At 43.4% G+C, this 24,427-nt stretch overlaps 1 protein-coding gene and 1 non-coding gene across 2 annotated transcripts in view; one reads left to right on the top strand and one right to left on the bottom strand.

Annotated features, from left to right (window-relative positions):
• The window catches only part of Ncapg2 (non-SMC condensin II complex subunit G2), a 60,262-nt gene extending 43,535 nt beyond the window's left edge, over positions 1-16,727 (top strand). The window contains exons 26-28 of the mRNA XM_055607552.1: positions 196-296; positions 1,842-1,941; positions 13,280-16,727. Of these exons, the coding sequence (XP_055463527.1) occupies positions 196-296; positions 1,842-1,941; positions 13,280-13,331 (253 nt within the window). The 3' untranslated portion in view covers positions 13,332-16,727. The remainder of the gene's footprint in view (positions 1-195; positions 297-1,841; positions 1,942-13,279) is intronic.
• Positions 16,728-23,174: 6,447 nt separating this feature from the next.
• Positions 23,175-23,281, bottom strand: LOC129677025 (U6 spliceosomal RNA). The gene has a single exon (XR_008720157.1). It is a non-coding gene; the product is annotated as a U6 spliceosomal RNA (small nuclear RNA).
• Positions 23,282-24,427: the final 1,146 nt, after the last annotated feature.

Raw genomic sequence — 24,427 nt, 5'->3', positions numbered from 1 at the left:
CCTTCGCAAACCAGGTGGTTTCAGCATTTTGCCTGCAAGAACTGACATGTTTAATACACACAGGGGAGGACAGCAGGGATTTTCCCGCGTTACCTAAAAAGTGGTGTCTGTGATTGTGGGTGAACCTTGCCTGTGTTTATTTTTGTATAACATATTGGGATGTGGAGTCAACTCAGATGTTTGCTGATTTTATAGGTCGTTTTTGGATGAACTAAAGGCATGTGTAACTTCTGATGATATTGAAGGCATTGTGTGCCTCACAGCTGTTCTGCATATTATTTTGGTTGTTAACAAAGGTTGGTTACATTTTCTCTCCTTCATGTGTTGCTTTACTGATTATGTCCTTGTTTGCTCCTAATGTTAGAGATACTTGGGAATTTGGCCCCTGTTTCACTTCCCTCTGACAGGACAGGCTTCCCCAGCCTTTTTACCCTTATTCCCTAGTGCTCTCTGAATACAGTGTGGTCCACTCGGCCTGTCTTTGCATGAGCTCACCTGTTCTGCTTCTGTCTTTCACTTGCACTGTTGGATACATGTAAATATCACTCTCTGTACTTCAGAATTGGATCCTTTCCTTCTTCCTTTTTCCTCTCTTTCCTTTTCTCCTTACCTCCTTTCCTTCTTTTCCCCTTTCCTTCCTCCTTGCCTTGCCCAGGCTAGATAAGTGCTCTATTACTGAGCTATGTTACCAGCTTCCCTTTTAATTTGAGACAGGGTTTGACTAACTTATCTAGGCTGGCTTTGAACTCTCTCTAACCCAGGCAGGCCTTGAACTTGGTGTTTTCCTGCCGTAGCCTTGCCAGTAGCTAGGATTATAGGTCTGGCCCCTTAGGCCCAGCTCAGAATTGAATTTCTATTTATTTGCCCTGTGTTAGTTATGATTAAAAATCTGGGTAAACCTGCCAGCACAAGTCTGCAAGCCCAGCTACTCAGAAAGCTGAGGCAGGAAGTTTGGAGCAACATTAGTGAAATCTAGTGGACATCTTGGCATCTTGAATACGTAACCATTGGAAGGGGTACCGGAAAAATAATTGGCAATACCTATAAGATGTGAGCCTCTAGGTCAAGTAAAGTGATATCCTTGTAGGCCGACTATATTCAAGTTTCCATATTGATGGTCAAGTTTTACTGATGTTAAAATGTTTTGCAATTCTAGTACTTTACAGGGAACAGTAGCTCCTATCCCATGATGTGGGAAACCTGCCACATCTATAAAGATTTACAGTGGTTGAGTACCTTTCACCCATATTTGTGACAAGAATTCTTTCAGATTTGAGAGTTCATAGGTTTTGTTTGTTTGTGTGTTTGTTTTGTTTTACTCTTTATGTAAAATATACTGGTTGAGAATCCCTGAATTGGAAAACTTCAAAATCTGAAACACATAGAAGTGGAACAAAAAGTTCTGAATTTTCAAATGTTGGTGATTACAGATTCTGGTGTTAGGGTGCTAAGTCTGTGATGCTTAAAAAAAAAAAATGTTAGGCCCAGTTTGACACCAAAAAGGCTCATCTCCAGGACTTGCGTAATTGAAATGAGCAGAGCACCTGTGTTCTGAGGAGCTAAGGATGTGCCCCATGAAGAGATGTAAGCGTGGATGTGGGGTGCTGAGTCCCTGTCAGGTGTTTAAGCAGCAGGTAAATCCAATTTGTGCTGGCTTTCACTCTTTTCTGGTGATTGCATTATCACTCATAGCAATGGGCTCTCACAGCACCTCTGTGGAAGGATAATTGTCCTGCAGCCAGACAGGTTTATTTGTGAACAAAACAAAAGTGAACCAAAAACAAGGGGCTGATGCATGTGCAGTGATGTTGTGATCTTTCCTCTGTCGTGCGATCTTACAGGTAAACATATAAGTGCAAAGGTAAAGGAGGCAGTAGCAACTGTGAACAGAAAGCTAAAGACGTTTATGGAGATCACTTTGGAAGAGGATAGCCTTGAGAGGTAAGTATGAGACTTACTCCAGCTGAGAACTGGGAATTGGGTATGTTTGGGATTGCTCTTCTGTTGGGTTCATTGGCGCCAGGTGATTAGAAGCCTGGAGTAGAAGGATGCAGTTGTGGTTTGAATGAGCTTATGTGTTTGAATCCTTGGTCCCCAGTTGATAGCACTGTTTGGGAAAAATTAGGATGTTTAGCTTTGTTGGAGGAAGTGTGTCTGTCAGCTTTCCAAGCTATTTCTAGTTAGCTTCCTCCCTGTCTGCGCTTGTGGATCATATGTAAACACTCAGCTTCTGCTCCAGTGCCATGCCTGCTACCTTGGTTCCTTCCATTATGGACTCTAACCCTCTGGAACTGTGAGCCCCCAAATGTTTTTCCTTTGTACTTGCCTTGGGCCTGGTGTTTTGTCATGGCAATAGAACAGTGACTAAGACAGATGTTTCTACTAATGCTTTTCAGAAACAAGAAAACCATCATTTTTGAAATGTTTGCTGTAGAAAAGAAAGACCATTTACTCCCTCATAATTTTCAAATGACATTGTTTTGGTGGTTTGCTTTATTTAAAAGCCACAGGTATTTCCCAGGTATAAATGCAGGTACATCTTGGAGTGTCAACTTTGGTGATATTATGGGGTGCTCACCAGTGGAGACAGTTCAGATACAGTTTATCGCCAGTTGAAAGTCTTTATTCCAGCTGGCTGGGACTACACTCAGTTATGTGGGACCCAAATGTAGGGCCAAGTGTTTAGAGTAAGGGGTTTTTAAAGGCAAAAGCCCCATCCTGGTAGCTCCCTCTGCAGTTTTAGGGGGAGTCCTGCACAAACAAGAAGTTTGACAGACACTAAGTAAGTTAGCTGGGGTGTGTTGACCTTGAGTTCCTAGAACACAGTTGGTTAATTTTCCTCCTGGCATCTCATCAAGGAGGTCCAATTCTACCTGAAATGGCCTTAGCAAGAATACAGGATGGAGGAACCTCTATACTGTCTTGCCATGTCACAGTGAGGTGCATTTTCTTTCTTCCTGGGAAACTTATAGTTGCTCAGACTGCTGTTGACAAGCACGTTCCTGGGCGGTCTCCTCCCCAGGACATCTTTGTTCCCTGTGCTGTCTTCATGTGAAGCAAAGCAGTCAACTGTTAACAGGCACTTCAGTAGGCAGTCCTAACGGGAAGCAAACATAGTGAGGTGGGACTTTGTTAGTGTAATTGGGAATGATCCATAAAAAAATGAGAAACAAAATTTGTTTGTTTTGCAGTTTATCATTTTTATCTTGGTGGTGCTTGGGATTGAACCTGGTGCTTTTGTATGATATGTAATACGTTAAGTCTCTGCCACTGAGTGAAGTCTCCAGCTCATTCTTAAAATGTTAAAACCTTTGTCTTATTTTTCCCAGTCATCGGAGTCTTAGACAATGACTAGTTTTAAGCAGCACGTAAGTGTATGGTAGTTGGAGCATGTATCACAAGCAAACACTTAAGAGTGCACAGGTGTGCCAGTAACACTGCATGTTCTGTCAGTCCATTGAAGCCATACAAGCTGCCTCTGTGTCTGTAACACTGTGACGGTGAGCTGTGTGCTCACAGGGTCACCCCTCAGCTGTGCAGCCTTGTTTGGTTGGCTCTGCCCTTTCCAATCCCTTCTCCTTCATTTATTTCCTCCTTTTCACGCTCTGGAGTCATTCCTACCTCAACAGAAAGAATCCCCTCCCACGGAGCCCTACCCGTGTGCAAGGCAGGATAGTCACGTGGAGGCAGGTAAAAAGCAGTGTAAAATGTGGAAAGCTATTTCAGAAGAGTTTCAGAAATGTGCCAAGCAGCTCTGGGTATGTGGGATAGCATTTCAGTGATGGGGAGTACAGTTTAGGAAGTCCTTACTGCTCCTTGCACCCGTTGCTTTTATAAATTACAAATAAATGATAACTGAGGAATTTTAAAATACAAAACCATTTCAAGAATAAATAGGATGGGGAAATAAAACATGAAAGTAAAAGACTGCATGCAGCTCAGAAGCAGAGAGAAGCTGTTGGGAGGAAGGAGAACAATAGGAGGAAAGCAGGGGAAGAGGTAAGGAGGGAACTGGAGGGAAAGATAACTGTGAAACTGCTGTGATGAAGCCCATCATTATGGGCTAATTATGCTAATTTTAAATGGTGTAGATCATGGCCCTTGATACTTCTGGGGTTTTGGTCAGGTTGTGGTATACTTAAAGTATGCTGAGATCATTGATAGTCAGACCCTTTATATAAATGCTATAGTAGAATTCGTGTGTAACTTATGCATACCTTCTTGTGTACTTTAAAAATCACCTTTAGATTACTCATAATGCAGGGTGGGTACAGAGGGCTTTGAGCAGTGTTGCAACTACTACTTCTCCTTGCTGCATTCTTTTTTCTTTTTTCTTTTTTTTTTTTTTTTTTTTTAATTTAAAGCCTGTGGAGGGCAAATTGTATTGTCCATCTACTCTTGGGAGTGGGGCCTGCTCTGAAGTGTGGTCAGCTTCCCTGGCATAGAAGGGTTGTGCCATTTAAGAAAATTGTCTTCTAGCACTGACCCAGTGCCACTGGCTCCTCAGCTAGTGTAGGGTTTCCTTGTCTCCTCATTGTCCCCTTCATTTTGGGGTTTCTGTCTGGTTTTGTCTGGTTTGTGCTTACACATGCTGTCACAATTACTGTTGAGTTTTATGGACAGCTGCTTTGTTGTGTCTGAAAAACACTATTTCCTTAAAGTTATATATAGCACTCATTTTAAAAATTCTACTTTATTTGGGGTGTTTAAGGCCCTAATCTCCCTTCCAACCTCCCACCCTTACATAGGAGAGAGAAGGTTAGTGGGGAAGGCTGGGACCCTTTACTTCTCCAGGATGTTTAGGGTCGATGGGTTCTTTCAGGGCTCTGTACCAGTCTCCATCAACCACAAACACTGCCAGCAGTCCAAGTCGCTGCGCCCTGAAGCATTTCTCTCCCTCTGTCTGCTCCAAACCACCACACCATTTGTCTCTCTGGTCTCTCCAAACTGCTACACGCCACAAGCTCTCTTTCTGGGCTCTCAATTTATATCCTCCAGAGCCATAGACCACGGCCCTCTCCATGCTGCATGGGGCATGCCATTACCAGCTGGCAAAAGCCATGCCCCAAGTGGGATAATTAACAGGGATTTTAGCCCAACTAAAATACCAAACTTGGAATTAAAACAAAAACATTTACATAACTGAGTTTACAAAGAAACCCAAACTTCCATTACAGTTATATAATCTATATTTTATATAATCTTTCTTCCCACTTTATTTAATCCTCCTTCACTGATGATCCCTGAGCTTGAGGGAGAGGGGCTGTAACATGTATTTTCCATTTAGGACTGAGCACTCCAAAGTTTCTGATTCTCAGCTTCTTGACTAGTTAGTTGCCATCACTGCGAGAAGCAGCTTCTCTGATGTGGCTTGAGAGATACACTGAATAAAGAAATCATTCGATGTTGTTCTAATGTTGTATCCTTTTAGCAGAATGGTTTTAGGTTTTTCCATAGCACCTGTAACCTGTCTAGTCACAGGTTCTTGGTTCCCTTAACAAAGCTAGGTTTGGCTTTCATTTTAGGAAGTAGGCTTTAGATCTAAGTGCAGATTAGCCGGTTATTCCCATAACATTCATGTCACTATTCCACCAGTGAGCAGACTTGTCAGGGCAGTTCTTACTGTAGCTTTCAGAGTTCCCAGCTGGATAAATCAATGTTACTTCCATCTTAGTAGCACGCATAGTGCCTTTTAGCACCATGGAAACTAGTCAGAAGGGATAGAGTTTCCAGTTAAGTACCAGTGTGTGGTCTCCATGGTGTATGATTCAAGTATGGGTTATTTTCATCAAGACAGTCTTAAGGCCAAGTTCTGGAGGCTAACCAAACCAATAGCCTGAATTTGGGAATTATGGGCCCCGCTGGCCACCAGCTCAGAAAGAGGTAGCCCATTCTTGGTCCTGAGATTTTTATTTGCTAGCCTCTGGTATTTAGTTAAGGTATTGATCCCCCCATCATAGTGTAACTCCCTTTATTATACGTACATGCATACATACATAGCTATGTTTAGAAAGTTCCATGGGCTGCTAAGAAGAAAGTGCATTATTTAGAGTTTAGGTAGAATATTCCATAAATGACCATTACTCTGTTTGATTTAAGACATCAGCTGAGTGTAGTGGTGAACTTTTACTCCTACTGGAACTCAGGATATAGGAACAGGTGAATTTCTAAGTCGAGACTAGGCTGGTCTCTGTATGACATCCAGGGCTACATAGAGAGACTATGTAGAGAGATTAAGAGAAAAAAATCCAGAGTTTTTCTGTTTAATTTTTGTCTAGATGAGCCTGTCTGTTGGTGAAGTGCTGGGTGTTGAAGCCATCCACTGTAGCTCGGTGTGGCTTTAGATGTGGTGCGTTTCTTTTTATAAAAGTTGATGCCTCTGTGCTTACTGCATACTTCCAGTTAAAACGTCCTCTTGGGGGAGGTGGATTGTTTCCTGTAACGCGTATGAAATACCCTTTCCTGTGTCTTCTGGTTCGTTTTGTTTTGAAGTTTATTTTGGCAAGTATTTGAATACTTCCTCTTGCTTGTCCCTTTGTTCTCTTTGCTTGGACTGCCTTTTTCTATCCTTTTAGTCCTAAAGTGTGAGGTGTTTCTCTTAGAGGTAACAGAGAGATGGACCTTGTTCTGTAGTCTGTTGTCTGTGTCCATGTCTTTGACCTTGTTGTGCCTCACAGAGCTAGACCTGTACAGTCCCAGGGGGTCCTCCATGTTCCAGTCCCAGAGTGTTTTTGTTTGATTCTTGTTTGGATTAAGCTTTTCTTCTTTTTCTTTTTTAAGTTTTTGAGACAAGGTTTCTCTATGTAACCCTGGCTGTCCTGGAACTCCCTCTACACAGGCCTCCACTGTGGCCTCAGACTCAAAATCTGCCTTCCTCTTGCTTCCCAAGTGCTGGGATTAAAAGTGATTAAGCATTTTTTAAATGAATGATTCCTTTCATCCATCTTCTCTTCAGCTTCTCTCTCCTCTCTTCCACTTGATGGATGTTATTGGTGAGACTTTTCCTCTTTACTTTTTGTTTGACAACTTGAGTGGTTTTTGTTTTTTTTTTTTTTCTTTTTTGTTTGTTTTGTTTTTCAAGACAGGGTTTCTTTGTGTAGCCTTGGCTGTCTTTATACCAGGGTAGCCTTGAACTGAGAGTGTTTAATTTTGAGGCTCATTTTTTAGCTTTCCTTCAGTGATTTTTTTTATAGTAAATTTTATTTATGTTTTAAAATTTGTATTGTTTTATTCAACTGTGCCTTCACAGCCCTGATTAGCCATTTGTTCATATTCTCCTTGAATTCCTTGGACATACTTGTAATTGCTATTTTGCAATCACTGTCTTATGCATTAGCTGAGGTGCTTTTCTTAGGGAACATTATGGTGAGGGTGCCAAAAACTGGAGATGTTTAGCTTATTCATAGTGCCTGTGCTTTTGCAATAGGATCTTGACACCTGGAGTTAGGTTGCTGGTAGTTTTTCTTGGTGTGCATATATGATTCACCTTTCTTTACTAAGTTTTTTGGAGTTGTTGTAGTTATTTTTATAAAACTGTTTCTCGGTCTCTCTCTTAACCTGGCTGTCACACAAATAATTGAGATTTTATTGTTTTAACAAGTTTCACAACTGAGCAGTTATTAATCTATTCTTAACTCTCTAAGATTAATCTGGTTTCCTTCCAGGCCGCATCCCAGCGATACTTGCATTCTGTAGCTTTCCTGCTCCAGCTCTTCTCTCCTGACATTTCCTGAATCTCTCCCCATTGCTCAGTCCCCTGGCTGAATCCCCCACTTCTTCTAACTCCTCCTCCACTGGCTGGCAGGAAGTCCAGCCCTGTTCTCACCACTGCTCAACAATTGGCTTTAAGCTGCTTTATTGGCATGTCAGGGGACAATTGGGAACAGTGTTTACAGACCATTGAGACAAGAGATTCTCAGAACAAGGATTGTAACCAGATATGGGGTATATAGAAATCAGCATTTGATTTACACAGTAACTTTATGCCTACATGGCATTTTGTTTGTCATGATCTCAACCTGTGAGGATGTTATCAGCCGATGCTGTTTGCTCTCCACTGTGTTTATGTGTGAATGGTGAATGATGTAGAGTATGAGAAGTGGTCTAGGCTTACTTTGTAGGTGCAGCTTCTGTATGTTTAGATTCTTGCAGCTGGTCTTCAAAGTTTGTAGAGGACTCTGGGTTCTTAATTAGCAGGGTCTCAGGCACAGTGGTAATTTGGCAGTGCTTTCTGGGGACAGAGTGCGGGACTTCAAGCTGTGCTAAGATAGGTGACCTGGAGGCCAGCCTGGGGCCCCGTATCTCTGGTCAGAGGTGCAGAACCTTGGTTCTGGGGCATCTTGGTAAATAGGGTGGCTGATTGGCTCTGGGCTTCACCATCTCAAGTTCTGGTCAGATTCCTCACTGTGCCAGATGGGGGTGGCTGATCGGTATGTGGGCAAGAGGAATGGATTTGGAGGACCTACCTAGAGTTCAGGGTCAGTTTTCCCATGATGCTGTGTGTCATGATTAGTGCAATGGCTGATAGGCAAGCCCAGCAGACAAAATGGAATGTCTGTTAAGAGCATTAGTCAGGCTGGCCATGGTGGCACATACCTGTAATCCCAGGACTCAGGGAGGAAGGGACAGGCAAATCCCTGTGAGTTCAAGGCCAGCCTGGTCTACAAAGAGTCTAGGATAGCCAAGGCTACACAGAGAAACCCTGTCTCAAAAAATCAAAAAAGAAAAAAAAGTGTTAGGCAGGGGATGGAGAGATGGCTCCATGATTGTATCTGTCTTTGAATCTGTTTTAAAAGGAGTTTCATTATACTGGCTTATAGGGTGAGGTCTAAGTGTCCAACCTTGGGCGTCTTACTAGTTGTTTAGTCCATGAGCCTGGATGTCTCAGCACTACCAATCTGATGCTGGTATCTTGGAAGACAGCAGCTAGTCTTTAGTGTGTTTTGGAATCCTATAGAATTTAATATTGGCAGCAACAGGATAAACTTGCTGTTAGAGTGAGAACACACAAACAAAAAGCAAAATGTTCTTTTTCTATGCCATTTTATGTAGGCTGTTTCTAGAAAGTATGACCCTCCCTTCCTCTGCCTCCCAATTTATCTGGATCTTCTTACTTCAAATAATCTGATTAAGAAAATTGCTCACAGGAGTGTCTAGCAGCTTGGGTTTTAATTTATTCTAGTTTGTACCCAAGTTGACAACCAAGAGCCATCTCAGCAATTAAGATCACTGGCTGTTCTTTCAGAGGCCAGAGCTGGATTGCCAGCACCTACATGGCAGCTCACAACTGTCTAATTACGGTATCCAGCACATCTGTCTGATGTAGTGTCTCAGTCTTCACCAGAGCAGTTACCGAGAAGGAGTACACTCGGTGCCCAACAGCCACTGCAGCATGGTTCACCCTGCGTGGCCTGCCTTCTAGATGCACTGCCCAGCGTAACATTTCCCTGGGCTACAGGTTACAGGAACATGCCCCCACCTCCATCCTGGCACAGCCTGCTGCCTCTGCTACCTGCCAGGCCGGGCTGGGGTGGGGCCTCAGATCCTCACGCTGCCAGCAGCCTTGAACCAACCCATTGCAGTTGACTCCTCGGTCCCCAGCGAGATAAACCAAAGATAAAAATTTTTAATGGAGTTGGAATAGAGGATTATTTGCTGGAGAGAAAGAACTGTAAAAATTAAGGGATGACAAGTAAACATAGTAACTCCAGCTTTAGAGGACGTAGAGCCCCACGCTGGGATTGGGAGGGCCCTTTGTGCTGGATGAACACTAATCAAAGTCTCCAGCTGGAGCCTGTGGGCTTATGTGTGGCCAGGTACAGGAATGAGCAGTCTCCAGGAAAAAAGGTCCTTTCCCTGACAATCTACTCCCCCATGGGGTTGTGTGGAATGTGTGGGTCAGTTTGAAGGTTGTGAAGGAAATGCCTTACTTAAACTGGTGACTGTTTACCACAGTGATGTCAATGCAGATGGACTCTGCTGCTGTGTATTTAGAAGAAATCCAACTCAGTTCTGTGACCTTCCTGTGGCCTAGAAACTTGTTGAGAGATGACAAGATAAACATTGCATTTCAGAGAACTCCTGGATGAGCATGTCTGCCAGATGTCCTGTTACCTGCAGGACATTAGGACTACAAGCTAGAAATGTTGTTTTCCTAGAGTGTGGGAACAGTCGCAGCATATGGCAGTCAGCATGTTTTTGCTAGAATCTTGTGTGTGAGGATAGGGTTTTGGATGTTGAAGAGTGAAGCCCAAGGCCCTTCTTGCTAGTCCCTTCTACCTGTGCTCACATACCATGGAAGGACCTTAACGGGTTTAACGCTGATAGATGCTTTGCGTTCGTCTCCATGGCTTTTGCAACGTTCTGCCATCAGCCGTCCTCCACTGAACTGTTGCCAGTGGGGAGGATCTCTATAAGGAGAAAACACTCTCATTTGGTAGGGCTCAGTTTTCTCCCCAGCAGGGCTGGTATTTGGTTGTCTGGTCTGTTAGGGGCAACACAAAGTTGTTCCTATTGTGCTTTAATTGCTTCCCTTGCTGTAGAACATGGTGAATTGGGCATGTTTTCTTAACAGAAACACTAATGTTTGCCAAAAGACTTGCATTGACGTACCAAGCATGTTGTATTTACCACTTTCATAATCACTATGAGGATAGAATGTGTATGTCACTCAAAGTTACGGAAATATGTTAAAGTCTGTGTTATATCATGAATGCTTACCAGTGAATTGATGGACTAAGCCTATGGCAAGCACGTTCTTGCCAGTACTCGTGTGTGGCTACTAGCACCTTTGCTGTGAAGGTCTGGAAGGAGGGTACACTGATCAGTGGGCATTGATTCATTTGTTTTCCTTTATAGAAGTGTAGTGGTCCTTTTAAAAGATTATTCTGTGGCAGGATGCTTTCATAGCTTGTTTAGAAGTGTTCCTTTCACCAGTCCTGAGTAGGCATGTGTGGATAATTAAAAGCAGTTCATTCACAATTACTCCTACTTTTTAATAAAAGCAATATTGTTCTGTCTTTCTGTTCCATGTTCCTGGCATGTGGTATTGCCGGGACAGAAAGGCTGTGTGTCCTTCCTGCTGGTGCTCAGACTGAGGTGTCACATATTTGCTGGGTCACTTGTTCAATGCCACACTTGCAGACCCGGGGGCTCAGGAGTCTTCTAGTCTAAGGTGGTGCCACTGCCCTTCCCTTTCGGAAACCCGCATCCCCTCTGCTTCACCCTTTGACTGCCCTTATCGTGGCTGCTCTGCTTATGCTCCAGAAACACAGTGAACCAGTCCCAGGGACAGCAGCCTCTGGCATTGCAACAGTTGTGCCAGGGTGATCTGTGAGTCAGGTTGGCCTGTGCAGGTCCTGCCGGGTGTCTGAGCTGTCGAAGGCGGTAGAAAGGGGTGGCACTGCTGTGAGGCTAACCTAACTCTTCTCCCTCCCATAGCAGGCAGTGATACTCATGAAGGTGCCAACATGTGCTACTTTCCCTGTCTCAGCAATGGATCCTGGGCTGGCATTCTGTATCCCCTGAGGGCCTGCAGTGGGGCAGAGGACCCTGAGTCAGTAGTGTTAGAATAATGGTGTGGACCATATCCTAAAAAGCTGACCTGCTTCTATGTCAATACCATGTAGTTTTAATTTTTCCATATGATGTGGGGGAGAGGGCTCCCCTTTTCTGGGGGAAAAGGGAGAGAGGAAGGGGAAAGTAGAGGGACTGGGAGGAGAAGAGGGAGGGGGCACCCTTGGGATGTAAAGTAAATAAACTAAAAATAAAAAAAAAAAAAAAGCTGACATGGGGTAACACCTTTTCAGCTTTGCAGTTGGGAGAGCTTTGGGCCACTTCTGGTATTTACAGCACGGGGCAGCTACCTGCTGCTGCCTGTGAGATCCTTGCTCCCTCTGCTCCATCTCTACCCGAGAAGTGTTCACTCTAGGTGGGGCTGAATCCTTGTGGGTGCCCTCTCAGGGGACAGCAAGAGCTTTGAATGCAGGAACATGGTAAGTATGCAGTAAGATACTAATGTGAGTGAGTCTTTCAAAGACAGTCTATTTGGTCGGAAAGGGTGATCCGGGTGTCTGTTCCCCAGAGACTGTAGAGGTACCCATCACATTCAGTGCCAAGAACTGAAGAAACATTGTGAGTCAAAGGGAGAAGTGATTCCAAAGACCTCCTGACATGGACTCTGCGGAAGAGTGACTTAAAATATACAAGTGCCTAGATAAAATTCCTCATCCACAGGCAAGGGGGAATATAGTAAATCCCTTTTCTAGGTTTTGTTGCTTTTACAGAGGCTGCTGAGCATGTGAGTGGCGGTGGGTAGCCAGTGCCAGTGGGTAGTTGTGTCTGGCGGTGACAGCTGATAGGTAGTGCATCCATTTGACTCAAGAGGCATTTTGAAGAGGCCCTTGCCTGTTTTCTGTCTCCTAGTGTTGCTGTGTGAAATCCGAAATATGACCCTTTTTTGCTTGACCCTAGACGTGTGGTCAGTGCACCGGGCCGGGGGTACTGGCCATCAGTCCTCTCACAAGGGACAGTCACATGACTTCTGCAGGCTCACAGTGTTAATTTGTCTGTGTGACTTCTGGGGTTGGCTGGGGCTAGTTTGAGGATTATCTTGGGAGAGGGCACTTGGGACCAAACCACATATGCCACTGGTAAGTAGGAGTGTCAGCTGACAGGGAGAAGAGGGAATATCACAGAACCTTGCATTTTGTAAATGGGTATGTTTATGTCTGCAGTGACAGACTGCAGTGATTTACAGAGGAGCGGCCCGTCCCTGGTTCTTAGATTAGAGTAGACCCCTGCAAGGGAGGAGAGAGATGGTCTTAGTGTTCCCATCACTGGGCCAGAGTATTCAGGCAGCTGGAGGCAGAAGGGATGGGCATTGTAGCAGAGTATGATGGTAAAGGTGGATGGTTTTCATTTTCCTCGTTTTCTCATGTTCAGTAAACAGTCAGGACTAATGCTGGGTGGGAGAAGCCACGTTGTGTGTTTGTGTACCATGGCGCTAATGAGGAATAGAGGGCAGAAAAGATTAGTACTAAGCAAGGCATTCTCCGCTGGGTACACCAGGTGGGCAGGTGTTACTGAGCCTGAGCCTGGGCGCAGCTACCAGGCCCCATGGTAATGGGCTCTGCAAAAGTACGGAGCCTGGCACCGTACCGTGCTCTGTGCAGGTCAGAGCCTCATAGATCACAGCTGTTTTTAAGTGTGTCTGCTTGCACACCACTTCTAAACTCTGCTCGTTTGGAGGGAACTGAATCTGTCTTTCTTTTTGTTTCAGGTTCCTGTATGAATCGTCAATGAGAACGTTGGGAGAGTTTCTGAATTCATGACAAAACCACAATCTCTGGGGGTGTAGAAACAGAAAGACTGTCGGAAACGAAATGTGTGTATCTTCCTTGCCTTTTTAAAAAATTTTGTCAGACTAAGCCTGGAGGCCTGAGTCTGTTAGGAACACAGCCAGGCCAGTAGCTGCCCAGAGATGGAGCCCAGTGCAGCCGTGCTGCTCTACCACACACTGTGCCTTTAGTCGACTCGCAGAGATAAAGAGTGGGAAATCGGGGGAAAGACTGGCAAGCAGCTCAGCGTTCTCCCCAGAAGCCTGGGCAAAGCGTATGGAAACTGTGGCATGGGACAGCTCTTGAGTTCATTGGCCTATGACTTACCCATTATTTATTATTTGTGATGAAATTCTCACTGGAACAGATTTCTCTTTGGCTTTTCAGCAGGGCTGTCGTTAGCCTACACAGGACCTGTGTTCAAATGATGAAAGAATCCCTTCGTCAAGATGTTTTACTGCCATCTGCTGTGCAGTTTGTAACAAACAGACACAGTGTAGAGCACTGACATTGAAGTGTCCACTTACAGCTCAGCTCAGCTCTGACATCTGAGCTGTAGGTTTTGTATTTACCTACTCTAAAGGCAGCAGCCTCCTTCCATAAAAAGTCTTTATCAGATCAGAGAAGGCTCCTTGTTTGAGTGCTGCTGTGTGCCATGCACAGTCATGGATGGAGCAGGAATTAACAAAAAAACAAACCTACTAAAGTGGAATTGAGGAGGACCTGGGCTAGGAGCTAGTTGCCACCTAGAAGTGAATGATTGTTGGGTCTCGAGGCCGCAGTAGAGTGTTGCTCAGTGGATTCACGTGCCCGATTGCCCCCGTTTTCTCTCTACAGGTCTGTGGCAGAGGCACAGGCCTTTTCCTATATTGGTGATTGTAGACGAGTAAGCAGAGAACTCAAGAGCTAAATAACGGGTAATGATATAAAAGAGGAAAAGGTTCTGGTTTAAAAGTGACATGATGTGAACCACAAATAGGCAATGACAACAAGTTTGTGTACTTCATTTAACATTTGGCAAGTGGTCCTCTGTGCACATGTGGAGAAGCCATGGCGCCAACACCGTGGTAGAAGGTTCTTTGGATCCTCATGGCAAGACTAGGCTTCGAAAGCCTCTTTTACCCCCTCAGCAGCCTTCCCTCGGCAAAGACTGGCAAGTGGGCTTCAGTGGCCTGAACTCAGGGTAGAGAGCTTGGGGATGAGTGCATTGGAGATGGTAGATGTACTCAGGAGGTGGTACATCTACAGATGTAAAGTAGCCAGGTAGAGGAGAATTTGACATCACACGGGGTTAGACAGTTAGAATTGAACCAGTCTGTCTTCCAGACAGCTATAATGAGAAACTGAACAAGGGTCTGCAGGAAGTTGGCAAACTAACAGAACTTGCCTGTTTGAATGCAGTAGCTGTAAGCGTAGTGTGCTGCTTGGAGGATCATTTGCAGGAAGAGGAGGCTTTGCATGGTGACTAGCATGTCTGCAACTTACTGAAGGCCAGGGATAGGAACTAAAGTGTTAGTGATGCCTTTGACAACATGAGCAGATCAACAGTGAAGGAGAGACTTTACAGGAAGTTGGCTTTGAGATTATTGAGACAAGAACAACCACTACAAGAAGACAGAGCCTTCGGTCCTCACATGCTTCAGAAAAAAATGTCTCTTCTGGACAGAATGCAGATACACAAAACACCTCATTACAGTTTTTTTGCACTTGTTTCTGGCCAAATAAATGAGAAGCCATTGATTACCCTCCACCTCTTGGGCCTTTTAAAAATAATCATGTTTGGATTGTTTTAGTTCTCTTATTTTTGTGAGGTGGTTCCGTTGAAGAAAGAAGGAAGACATAGTGAAAAAATTAGCTGTCAGATGATTTCAAAATTATAGCTGGGGCTAGAGAGATGGCTCAGAGGTTAAGAGCACTGGCTGCTCTTTCAGAGGTCCTGAGTTCAATTCCCAGCAACCACTTGATGGCTCACAATCATCTATAATGAGATCTAGTGCCCTCTTCTGTCCAGCAAGCATATGTGCAGGCAGAACATTGTATAAATAATAAATCTTAAAAAAAAAAATGATAGCTGATTTCTTAAAATGTTCTGCTTTTACATTGATGGGTGGGACCTACAATACTGTACATTTTAAAAGACAAAAGGAACATCAGTAATAATTTATAGAGCAGTTAAGTGTATTCGTGGTACTTTGAGGTTTTTAAGGATTGTTGAATGCTGATCCCTTGACATTGACTTTACCTTCAGTCTGAATACTCTCAGGAGTTGAGTTGCACTATTGTTACCCTTGTAAGAAGTATTAAGATTAGGTTTTAAAAGCATTTTATTTCTGTGTACTTGCTTATGGATGGCACAGTTCAGATAGGTAGTGTTATTCCTTGGTCAGACTATTTCAGTTAAATATTAAGAATGGGTTGGCATTTACAGGCTTATTTTTCTTGCTATTAATCTTGTTGCTAGAGACATTATGTAAAGAGTGTGGGCTGGTAAGATTAACTTTTAAAAATGTCCCCCCTACAGACATGGCTTTAATTACCTAAGAAGTTGGTTATTCACTTCTTTTTTTGTTTTGTTTTGTTTTTCAGTACATTAAATAATAATGTAGCTTTAAAAATGGAGTTATGTTTATGACCCTAAACAAACCTGACATAGGTCTTTTCTCTTAGGCATAAGAAAAATACATGAAAAAAAGGAAAAAATAACAAAAAACAAAAACCAAGAACAACAACAACAAAATGTAGATGGGCTTGTGGCACACTAACTGTGGTTAATGTCAGCTACTACAGATTGTTAAACTTGTGGCCACTAAGCATGCGACAGTATATGAAAATCTCTAGACACTGTTCTTGAAAAACAAGTTCACTAATGCGTTCACTTATTTGGTGGAAAATATCCTAGATTTGATTACATTCTGAGCCTATAATACTTAGATTAAAGATTTGGAATGAATGGAATTATTTAGCCAATGTTCCCTCTGTTCTTAGAAAGACAGAAGTGTAAATGTTAGCGCAAATATTTCTGCGACCTCCTACTGACAGGTCTGGTTTATGCCAGATCATTTTCAGGCACTTACGTGGGATCTCTGACAGGTTGTTAACTTTGGAATGTGTGAGACATGTGAAATGCTCATATTTTCTCATATTGTCCCATCGCCAATACGTACGTATTTTTAGATTGTCAGAAGTCATCAATAGCTCAAGAAATGTTTGTGTTAGACTTTAAAGCAGTACAGAGGGTATAGGTTTTTTTTTTTTCCTCATTGGACTTTTAAGTGAAATTTGATTTTTTTTTCATGTAAAATTGTATAAAAATCTTGTTGAAAATAGGTTAAATGGTAAAATTATTTATAAGAGTTTTGTGAATACTTTATAACATTTGAGTTTTTATTTGAAAATGGAAAAGTACAAAATAAAGTGGACTTCAACAATCCTGAGTGCCAAGAATAATATTTAAAAGCAACATGGTTGATGAATGCATTTATAGAATTTAATAGTGATATAAAAATGGTATAAAGTATATCTTTAGGAATAATTTTTTGCTATATTCCTATAGCAGAGCAATAGGTTTTCTTCTTGGCCCCTTTAACAGTGTCGGCTACAGGCTCCATTTCATAGAGTGGGCCTTACATCCAGCCAAAAGGTGGTTGGTTATCCCCATAGCATTTGTGCCACTATTACACCATATATCTTGCGGTCAGGTCGTTGTTGTAGGTCACAAAGTTTGTAGTTGTGTGATACAGGTGATTGTCTTTCTCCTCTGGTTGTGTGCATAGTGCCTTCCAGAACCATATGTGCTAGTCAGTAGGGGTGGAGCTTCTACTTGCCTCGTCTGTGTTCAATGATATGTTGTCTATGAATAGGGCCGTACCGTAAGGTTGTAGAGAACGAGTGGTGTTGGAGTCATGGGATCCCTTTGGCCAACTACTCAATAAAATGTAACCCGTTCCCAGCACTGGACTTTTTAACTTGCTAATAGAAGATTTCTAGTTGGCTCATTGTCTCCCCATTATATGGTTAATTCCATTTAACTTTCTTTTCTGTATCTGTATATATTTACAGTAGTAGTTTTACATAGAATTTTTAAAAATGTCTTTGATGCTAGTTTTTCCTCCTTGTATTTCTTCCTTTACTTTTGTTTCTCATCCCTCCCTTACTTAATCCTTGTATTCTAGTTTCCCCCGTTTTCTCTCCATAAAACTATTCAGCTTTCTTTGTTGGGAGAGTCTCTCCCTCCCCTAGTCTTTTTGGATAAAGTGGCGCACATCCTACAGAATGGGGAAAAAGTCTTCATTAAGTATGCACCTGATGGAAGATTCATATGTAGAGTACATAAAGAACTAAGAAAACTGAACATCAAGAAAGCAACCCAGTTAAAAATGAGATACATAGGACTTTGGAGTGATGGCTCAGGTTAAGAGCACGGGCTGCTCTTCCAAAGGTCCTGAGTTCAGTTCCCAGCAACCACCTGGTGGCTCACGACCATCCATATTGAGATCTGGTGCCTCTTCTGGTGTGCAGGCACACATGCAGTCAGAACACTGTACATAGTAAATCAATGTTTTTTTAAATGAGATGTAGAACTAAGCAGGAAGCTCTCAAAAGATAGCACACAGATATCTGAGAAGCAGTTAAAGAAATGTCCAACATTCTTAGCCATCAGGGAAATTCAAATTAAAACTGCTTTGAGATAGCACCTTACACCTGTCAGAATGGCTGAGAACAATAAAACAAATGACAGCTCGTGCTGGATGTGGAGTAAGGGGAGCACTCCTCCACTTCTGGTGGGAGTACAGACTTGTGCAGCCATGTCTTCAAGTGTGCACTAGTGTGTTAGTTCCTCGGGAAGCTAGAAATACATCTTACAAGATCCAGCTGTACCTCTTTTGAGCATATTCCCAAAGGTTCTATATCCTACTAAAGAGATAACTTGCTTATCCATGTTCAATGCTGCTTCATTCATAATACCCAGAAATTGCAACAGCCTAGATGTTCATCAGCTGATGAACATAGGATACATTTACGTAATGGAGTATTAGTCACCTGTTAAGAAAAAGGAAATTGTGAAATTTGCATCCTGCTGGGCGGGTGCTGCTTCAAGGCATAGTTTCTGTTGCACCCTGCTGGGTGTGGAACAGTGACTCACATGACTGTGGTTTACACTGCCCAAGGCATGCTGCTGGGTGTAGGTGTGGGGTTCATGGATTTGGCTTACATTACCATATACAGCCTTCTGGGTGTGGGTGGTGACCTGGGTTTGCTGGTGCACCTCACCATTCCTGGCTCTTGGCAGGGGAAATGGCTCCTATGAGCTCATCGGTTTTCTCACACAATGGCACTTTATGTCTTGCTGCGTTTTCTGACTTCTTCACATGCTGGGTTGGGTCTAGCCCTCCTTTTTTTGTGTTCCTTAGTGCCCCCTTGCCTATTCTTGCTCTGGGAGTTTTGAACTTGTGAGCCTCCTGCTGCTCCCAGGCTCCCACCTTCCAGAACTACTGCCTGCCTCTCCTCCCTGAATTCTGGGATTACAGGTGTGCACCACTGCGCCCAGCTGGCAGCAGTTTTCTTTGACCAGCTAGTTCCCCAGTGATTGGACACACTGTGGTTTATTATTAAGCTGTAGGCACTGTGCTGGGCAGATTCTGAGCCATTCTATCCTCATACCTTAAAACCCACATAAAAGCCAATCACGTGCCTATCTGATGACTCCCAAGCAGCTTCTGCTCCATCAGTCTGTCCTCATGGTGCACTTTCCTTGACCTTGGAGGACCTTGAAACTGTAGGAGCAGCTGGTGATGAGCATGAGACAGATGTAGTAATCTCATGATGCTAACAGGCCTTGCCACAGTCATACAAATGAGGGCCTGCTTGGTTTAATTCATAAAGTCAAGGCTTAGATGGTCAAGAGGGCTTAGAAGTTGTTCCTCAGGATATTAGTCTGCATATGCCTGCAGCACACTAGTGACCAAAGGGCCAGGTTCTCTCCAGGAAGAGACTGTATATACGTCATCCATAAGCCATCCGCACAATACAGGTAGAGGATCTGGAAGGCCCTCGAGGTTCCATCTGTTGAAGGGTTGGTCCCCTGGTGGTAGTCTTGGCTGTCCTGGACTTGCCTTGTAGACCAGGCAGGTCTCGAACTCACAGGGATCCTCCTGCCTCTGCCTCACTGAGCGTTGGGATTACATGCATATTACATGCATAAATATATTATATATATTTATATAATATCTTAACCTGCTATTATATAAATAAAGGACACAGAAACCTGTTAGATTTGTACTAGGCCTTAACGCACTGGGGCTGGGCAGATATTAACTGTCTAAGCTGTCTTGTCTGCTCCTGAGCCTAAACCTCCATAAATACTTGCACATGTTTTCCATCTGAGCTGCTTCTCTCCATCATGCCAATCCTCAGAGCAAGCTCCTCCTGCCACATGCTTCTAGTTCACACTAACCCATGTCGACCTGCTGTCCTTTCTTCCTCCTTCCTCTATCCTCCTTGTGGTCTCTGCTACCCACAAGCCCGCAAACCTTGGCTCCACCTACCTCTCTCTGCCCAGTCCTGGCTGTAGGCAACTTTATTTAGCCACTCAGGAATAATTTGGGAGGCAGGGTTTGCACCATGTCATTTTTGATCAGTGACAGTTTGCTCATGAGGATCTTGGGGGGCAAACAGTTAACATTTGAACACATAATAGCTGCAGAGCAATCCCAAGGGGATCTATGTTGGGGTTGGGGGTTGGGTATTGAGGATATGCCCTGGAAGGAAGCTGTGAGACCTAGCCCCTTCTCTTTTCACTCCCAGGCTTGGGAAGAGCTGAGTCCTTTGCTCTGGCATGAGTCCCACCATGATATGCTGCCTTGTCCCAAGCCCAAAGCTTCCTAGTCACCCAACCGTGGACCTCCAAGTCTGTGACCACAAGAATCCTCTCCTTGTAAGTTGATTATCTCAGGCATTCATTTTAGTGGCAGAAAACAACACAGAATGTTCTACTCCCCAAATCCCCAAGCTCCTGTTTCCCAACCCATCCATTGTCAGACCAGTGGTCTGTTTTCTGTCACAGTACATCAGTTCAGATTGCCTACACTTCTGTTGAAGGGGCCATGTGGCACATCCTCTTGGATGCCAGTGTCATGTGAGCATGTCAGTTGTTCACAGCTTCCTTTTAGGACATGCCCCGAACCATTGTCAGTGATTAGCCTGTGTCAGAACAGAGACCTGCACCCAGTGCCATGTCCTTCCGTGGAGAAGCCTGTGGGCTAGAAGAGATTGGCCAGGTGGACATGCCATGCTCTGGGATCTCAGGGACCAGGGCATATTGCCTGGCTCCAGTGGTGCCTCTGCCTGTAGGTTTGATGTTCTGGCTTCAGAAGAAAATCTGATTTCATGTTTGAACAATACTGCTGCCATTCACACTTGTCATTTTCTTGCTTTTCCCTCTGCATAGTAAATATTAGATTAATCCTTGTGGATCTCCTTTAGATCAGACTCAGGGTGGAGTGGAATTTGCACAGGGATCAACCTAATATGAATGACTGTGACATAGACTGCCAGCTATCTTTGGCATCATGAAAGTTAATCTTAATTCTCAATTTGATGGGACCTAGAATTACCTTGGAGACAAATCTCTGGGCACGCGTCTGAGTAGTTTTTCATACTTTACATATTAGTGATATTCTGTGTGCTAGGGTTCTGGACTGTATCAAAAGGAGAAGTGAGCATTTCTTTCTGACTGTAGACACAATGTGAGCAGCTCGATCACATTCTTGCTGCCAGGCCTTTCACACCATCCTGGATGACCCCTTGAACTGTCATCCCAAATGATCCCTTCCTTACATCGCTTAGGCCCAGTGTTTTATAAAAGCAGTACGAAAACTAATATAAGTATGGACATGCCCTAAAAGCCCTACAGTTTCCAACCTCTCTTGACTGAGACTACAGCAACCATTTGAAATAGCGAGGCCCATGAGATTTGAGGAAATGCAATGTGCCTCCTGGAGTGGTGCCTTCTGCACACAAGAGTGGGAATCTGGAAATCACAGCTCCCAGCGCAAAAGGGCTGGGGGTAGCTGACAGCACCTGGCCCTGGTCAAGCAGAGCAGTAAGCAGTTTCCTGCCACTGCTGGATTCATGCTGCACAAGAAAATCAAGAAATAAATCCCTCATTTGTTGAAACTGTTGTTTTGTTTGTGTTGCTTTGCATTGTTTTTGTGAGCTCCAAATCCTGTCTTTGACAGGTTGAATTATCCTTGCACTCCTAGGGAAAAGGCCTTTGCTCACAGCACTTTTAAATGAGGAAGCTCACACTTTCAGATGTGCAGGAAAAGCAAAGACTGTTTTGAGCAGCTTCATTAAGCTTCCTTTTTGTCATTTTTTTAAATCATATTTTACAGCAAATCTCAGGCTTTGCATAACTTACCTCATAAATTCTCTGAATGTGTTTCTAATCACTCAACTAGCTTAAATGAAATAAAACAATCACTATACTTAAAAATTTCTCGAGCATGGTGTTACATGCTTGTAATCTCAGTACTTGGCAGGCTGGGCTTATTTCAAAAAACGTTCTGGACAGCAAGACATCTTAGCAGTTAGAGTTCTTGGCACAGAACAGTGAGAAACTGAGTTTGATCTCTGGAATCCACAGACAGATGGTGGCGATCCAGCTTCCAAAGCTGCCCTCTGACCGTCACACGTGTCTATGGCACACACATAGCATCGTTAACAACAAAACCCTTCCATTAACGAGCTAAAACGCTAACATGTGAAACAAAGCTGCTTAAGTAAACAAACCTCTTTTCATGCCAGACTCAAGGATGTTGGTATTATTAAACTTGTTACCTGATATATTTCATTGTCAGCTAATTCTGTGTTTCTGTCTGAAAATGCATTTTCACAGCTATTTTCTTGAATCTGCTTTCAAACGAATTAATTCATATGTTCTTTAACACTTTCAATATTTAACAAGTTCTTTTCTCTCCCACAGGAGTCTTTTGAAGACACTGGGTGGTTGGAGACACTTTGTACATTCACCATGCATTTTAATTCCTATTTGTCTATCTCCCGTTCCTACTGTAGATGAAGAGAGGCTAGTTAAGATTCGTATTTCATTTTCCTCAGGAACACTGAGTGCTTCCTGTTGTGTTGTGGGCTTTGCAGGTGCTTTAATGTTTCCTGTGAGTGATCAACAGTCTTAATGATTGTTATCTAGTTGTTTTATTAATTCTTTGAGAGTTTTATACAATGTATTCTGGTCATACCCTCACCCTCCCCTGACTCCTCCCAGATCCTCACCCACCTCCCTACCCATCCGACTTCATGTTCGTTCTCTTTTCCTCTCTCCTCTTCCCCTCTACATTTGTTTTTCTCTAAACTCATCAAGTCCAGTTTGTGTAGGCTGACTGCTCCTGGGTGGGCGGCCTGCCCTGGAGTGTGCTTGAAATACCAGGTGTGGAAAAGCGATTTCTCTTCTTGCAGCAGTAGCATACTGCTAGCTCCTCAGCTGCCGTGGGGCTCTGTGCTTACATCCCTTTCTCTTGGCTGGAATTTTGTCTGTCTTGAGCTTGTGTGTGCTGTCCTAGCTGTTGTGAGTCATGTGGGCATCTTCCCTGTTGCTTCTAGAAAACACTTTTCTTGAAGCCACACACTACCTCTGGCTCTTATAATCTTTCTGGCCCCTTTTCTGCATAGATTCCTCATTCTTGTGGGGACATCCCATTTAGGGCTAGGCACTCTCAAGTTTCCTGTTCTCTGCATGTTAACCAGTTGTGTGCCTTTGTGTTAATTTCCATCTACTGCAAGAAGAAGCTTTGTTGATGAGGGTTGAGCCTGTACTGGTCTAAAAATACGGAATCTTGCAAGGATTTGCATGTAATCCTTGCTCAGGGCTCATGCCAATTTTCTCTGTTTTGTTGCTGTTTTAGTATATGTGCTGCCAAAACAAGGACATATACATTATTTTTATACTATGAATAAGAATTTTTTAGATAAGGATTTTTCTAGATCCATCATTCTTTTGGTATTGTCCATGTGCCCTTTTATTATAAAGAAAAATTTTTCTTCAAAAATCATTCAGCGACCCAAATATCTGATGCATCAAGATCAAGAATAATATTTTGATTCCTCCACTGACCAGCTTTTAAAAGAATGACTTGGTGCCAGAATCCTTTTGTTATCAGGAATGTTTTCTTTTTCTTTTTTTTTTTTTTTTTAAGATTTATTCATTATGTATAATGTTCTGCCTGCATGTACACCTGCATGCCAGAAGAGGGAACCAGATCTCATTATAGATGGTTGTGAGCCACCATGTGGTTGCTGGTAATTGAACTCAGGACCTTTGGAAGAGCAGATGGTACTCTTAACCTCTGAGCCATCTCTCCAGCCCCCAGGAATGTCTCTTTGTCTTTCTTTCCCTTCCTCCCTTCTTCCCTCCCTTCCCCCTTCTCCCTTTTTTTTTCCTCTCTCTCTTTTTCTTTTTTGTTTTTTCAAGACAGGGTTTATTTGTGTATCTCTGGCTGTCTTGAAACTTGCTCTATGGACCAGGCTGGCCTTGAACTCGGAGCTGCCTCTCTCTAATCCCACGTGCTGGGACTAAGGATGTGCACCACCACTACCTTGCATGTCTTTGTACTTCTGAAATACTTTATTACACGTTGGTCATTATTATTCTTTTTTGAGGCTCAAGTTTTTTATTATTTTGTTTTGAGACAGTCTAACTTTTGATCTTCCTGCCTCTGCCATTGAGTGTTGAGGTTACAGGTGTGTACCGCCATGTGTGGGTAAAACACAGATTTGCTCCTATGGCCCTTTACAGGACCCCCCCCCCCCCATCTCCTGACAATGTCTTATGCCTGGATTCTGTGCAATGGCCATGGCGATGCCATTCAGTAATTAAGACCAAACCTAAATCCTTTGTTTAGTCTTTTATTAGTGATGAAACTTACAGACTTTCAGACTTACTTCTCATCTCTCAAACTGGAGTTGCTACTACCCATCTCACACTGACAAAGACCACATAGGAGGTGTTGACATGTAGCCACAAATGCTCACTAATAATGCACAGACCACCTATGTGAGGGAGTGTGTGCCTGGGT

The sequence above is a fragment of the Psammomys obesus genome, unplaced genomic scaffold, assembly GCF_907164565.1.
Source record: "Psammomys obesus unplaced genomic scaffold, mPsaObe1.curated_primary_1811, whole genome shotgun sequence".
Taxonomy (NCBI): Eukaryota; Metazoa; Chordata; class Mammalia; order Rodentia; family Muridae; genus Psammomys; species Psammomys obesus.
This window is presented reverse-complemented; position numbering and strand designations above follow the sequence as displayed.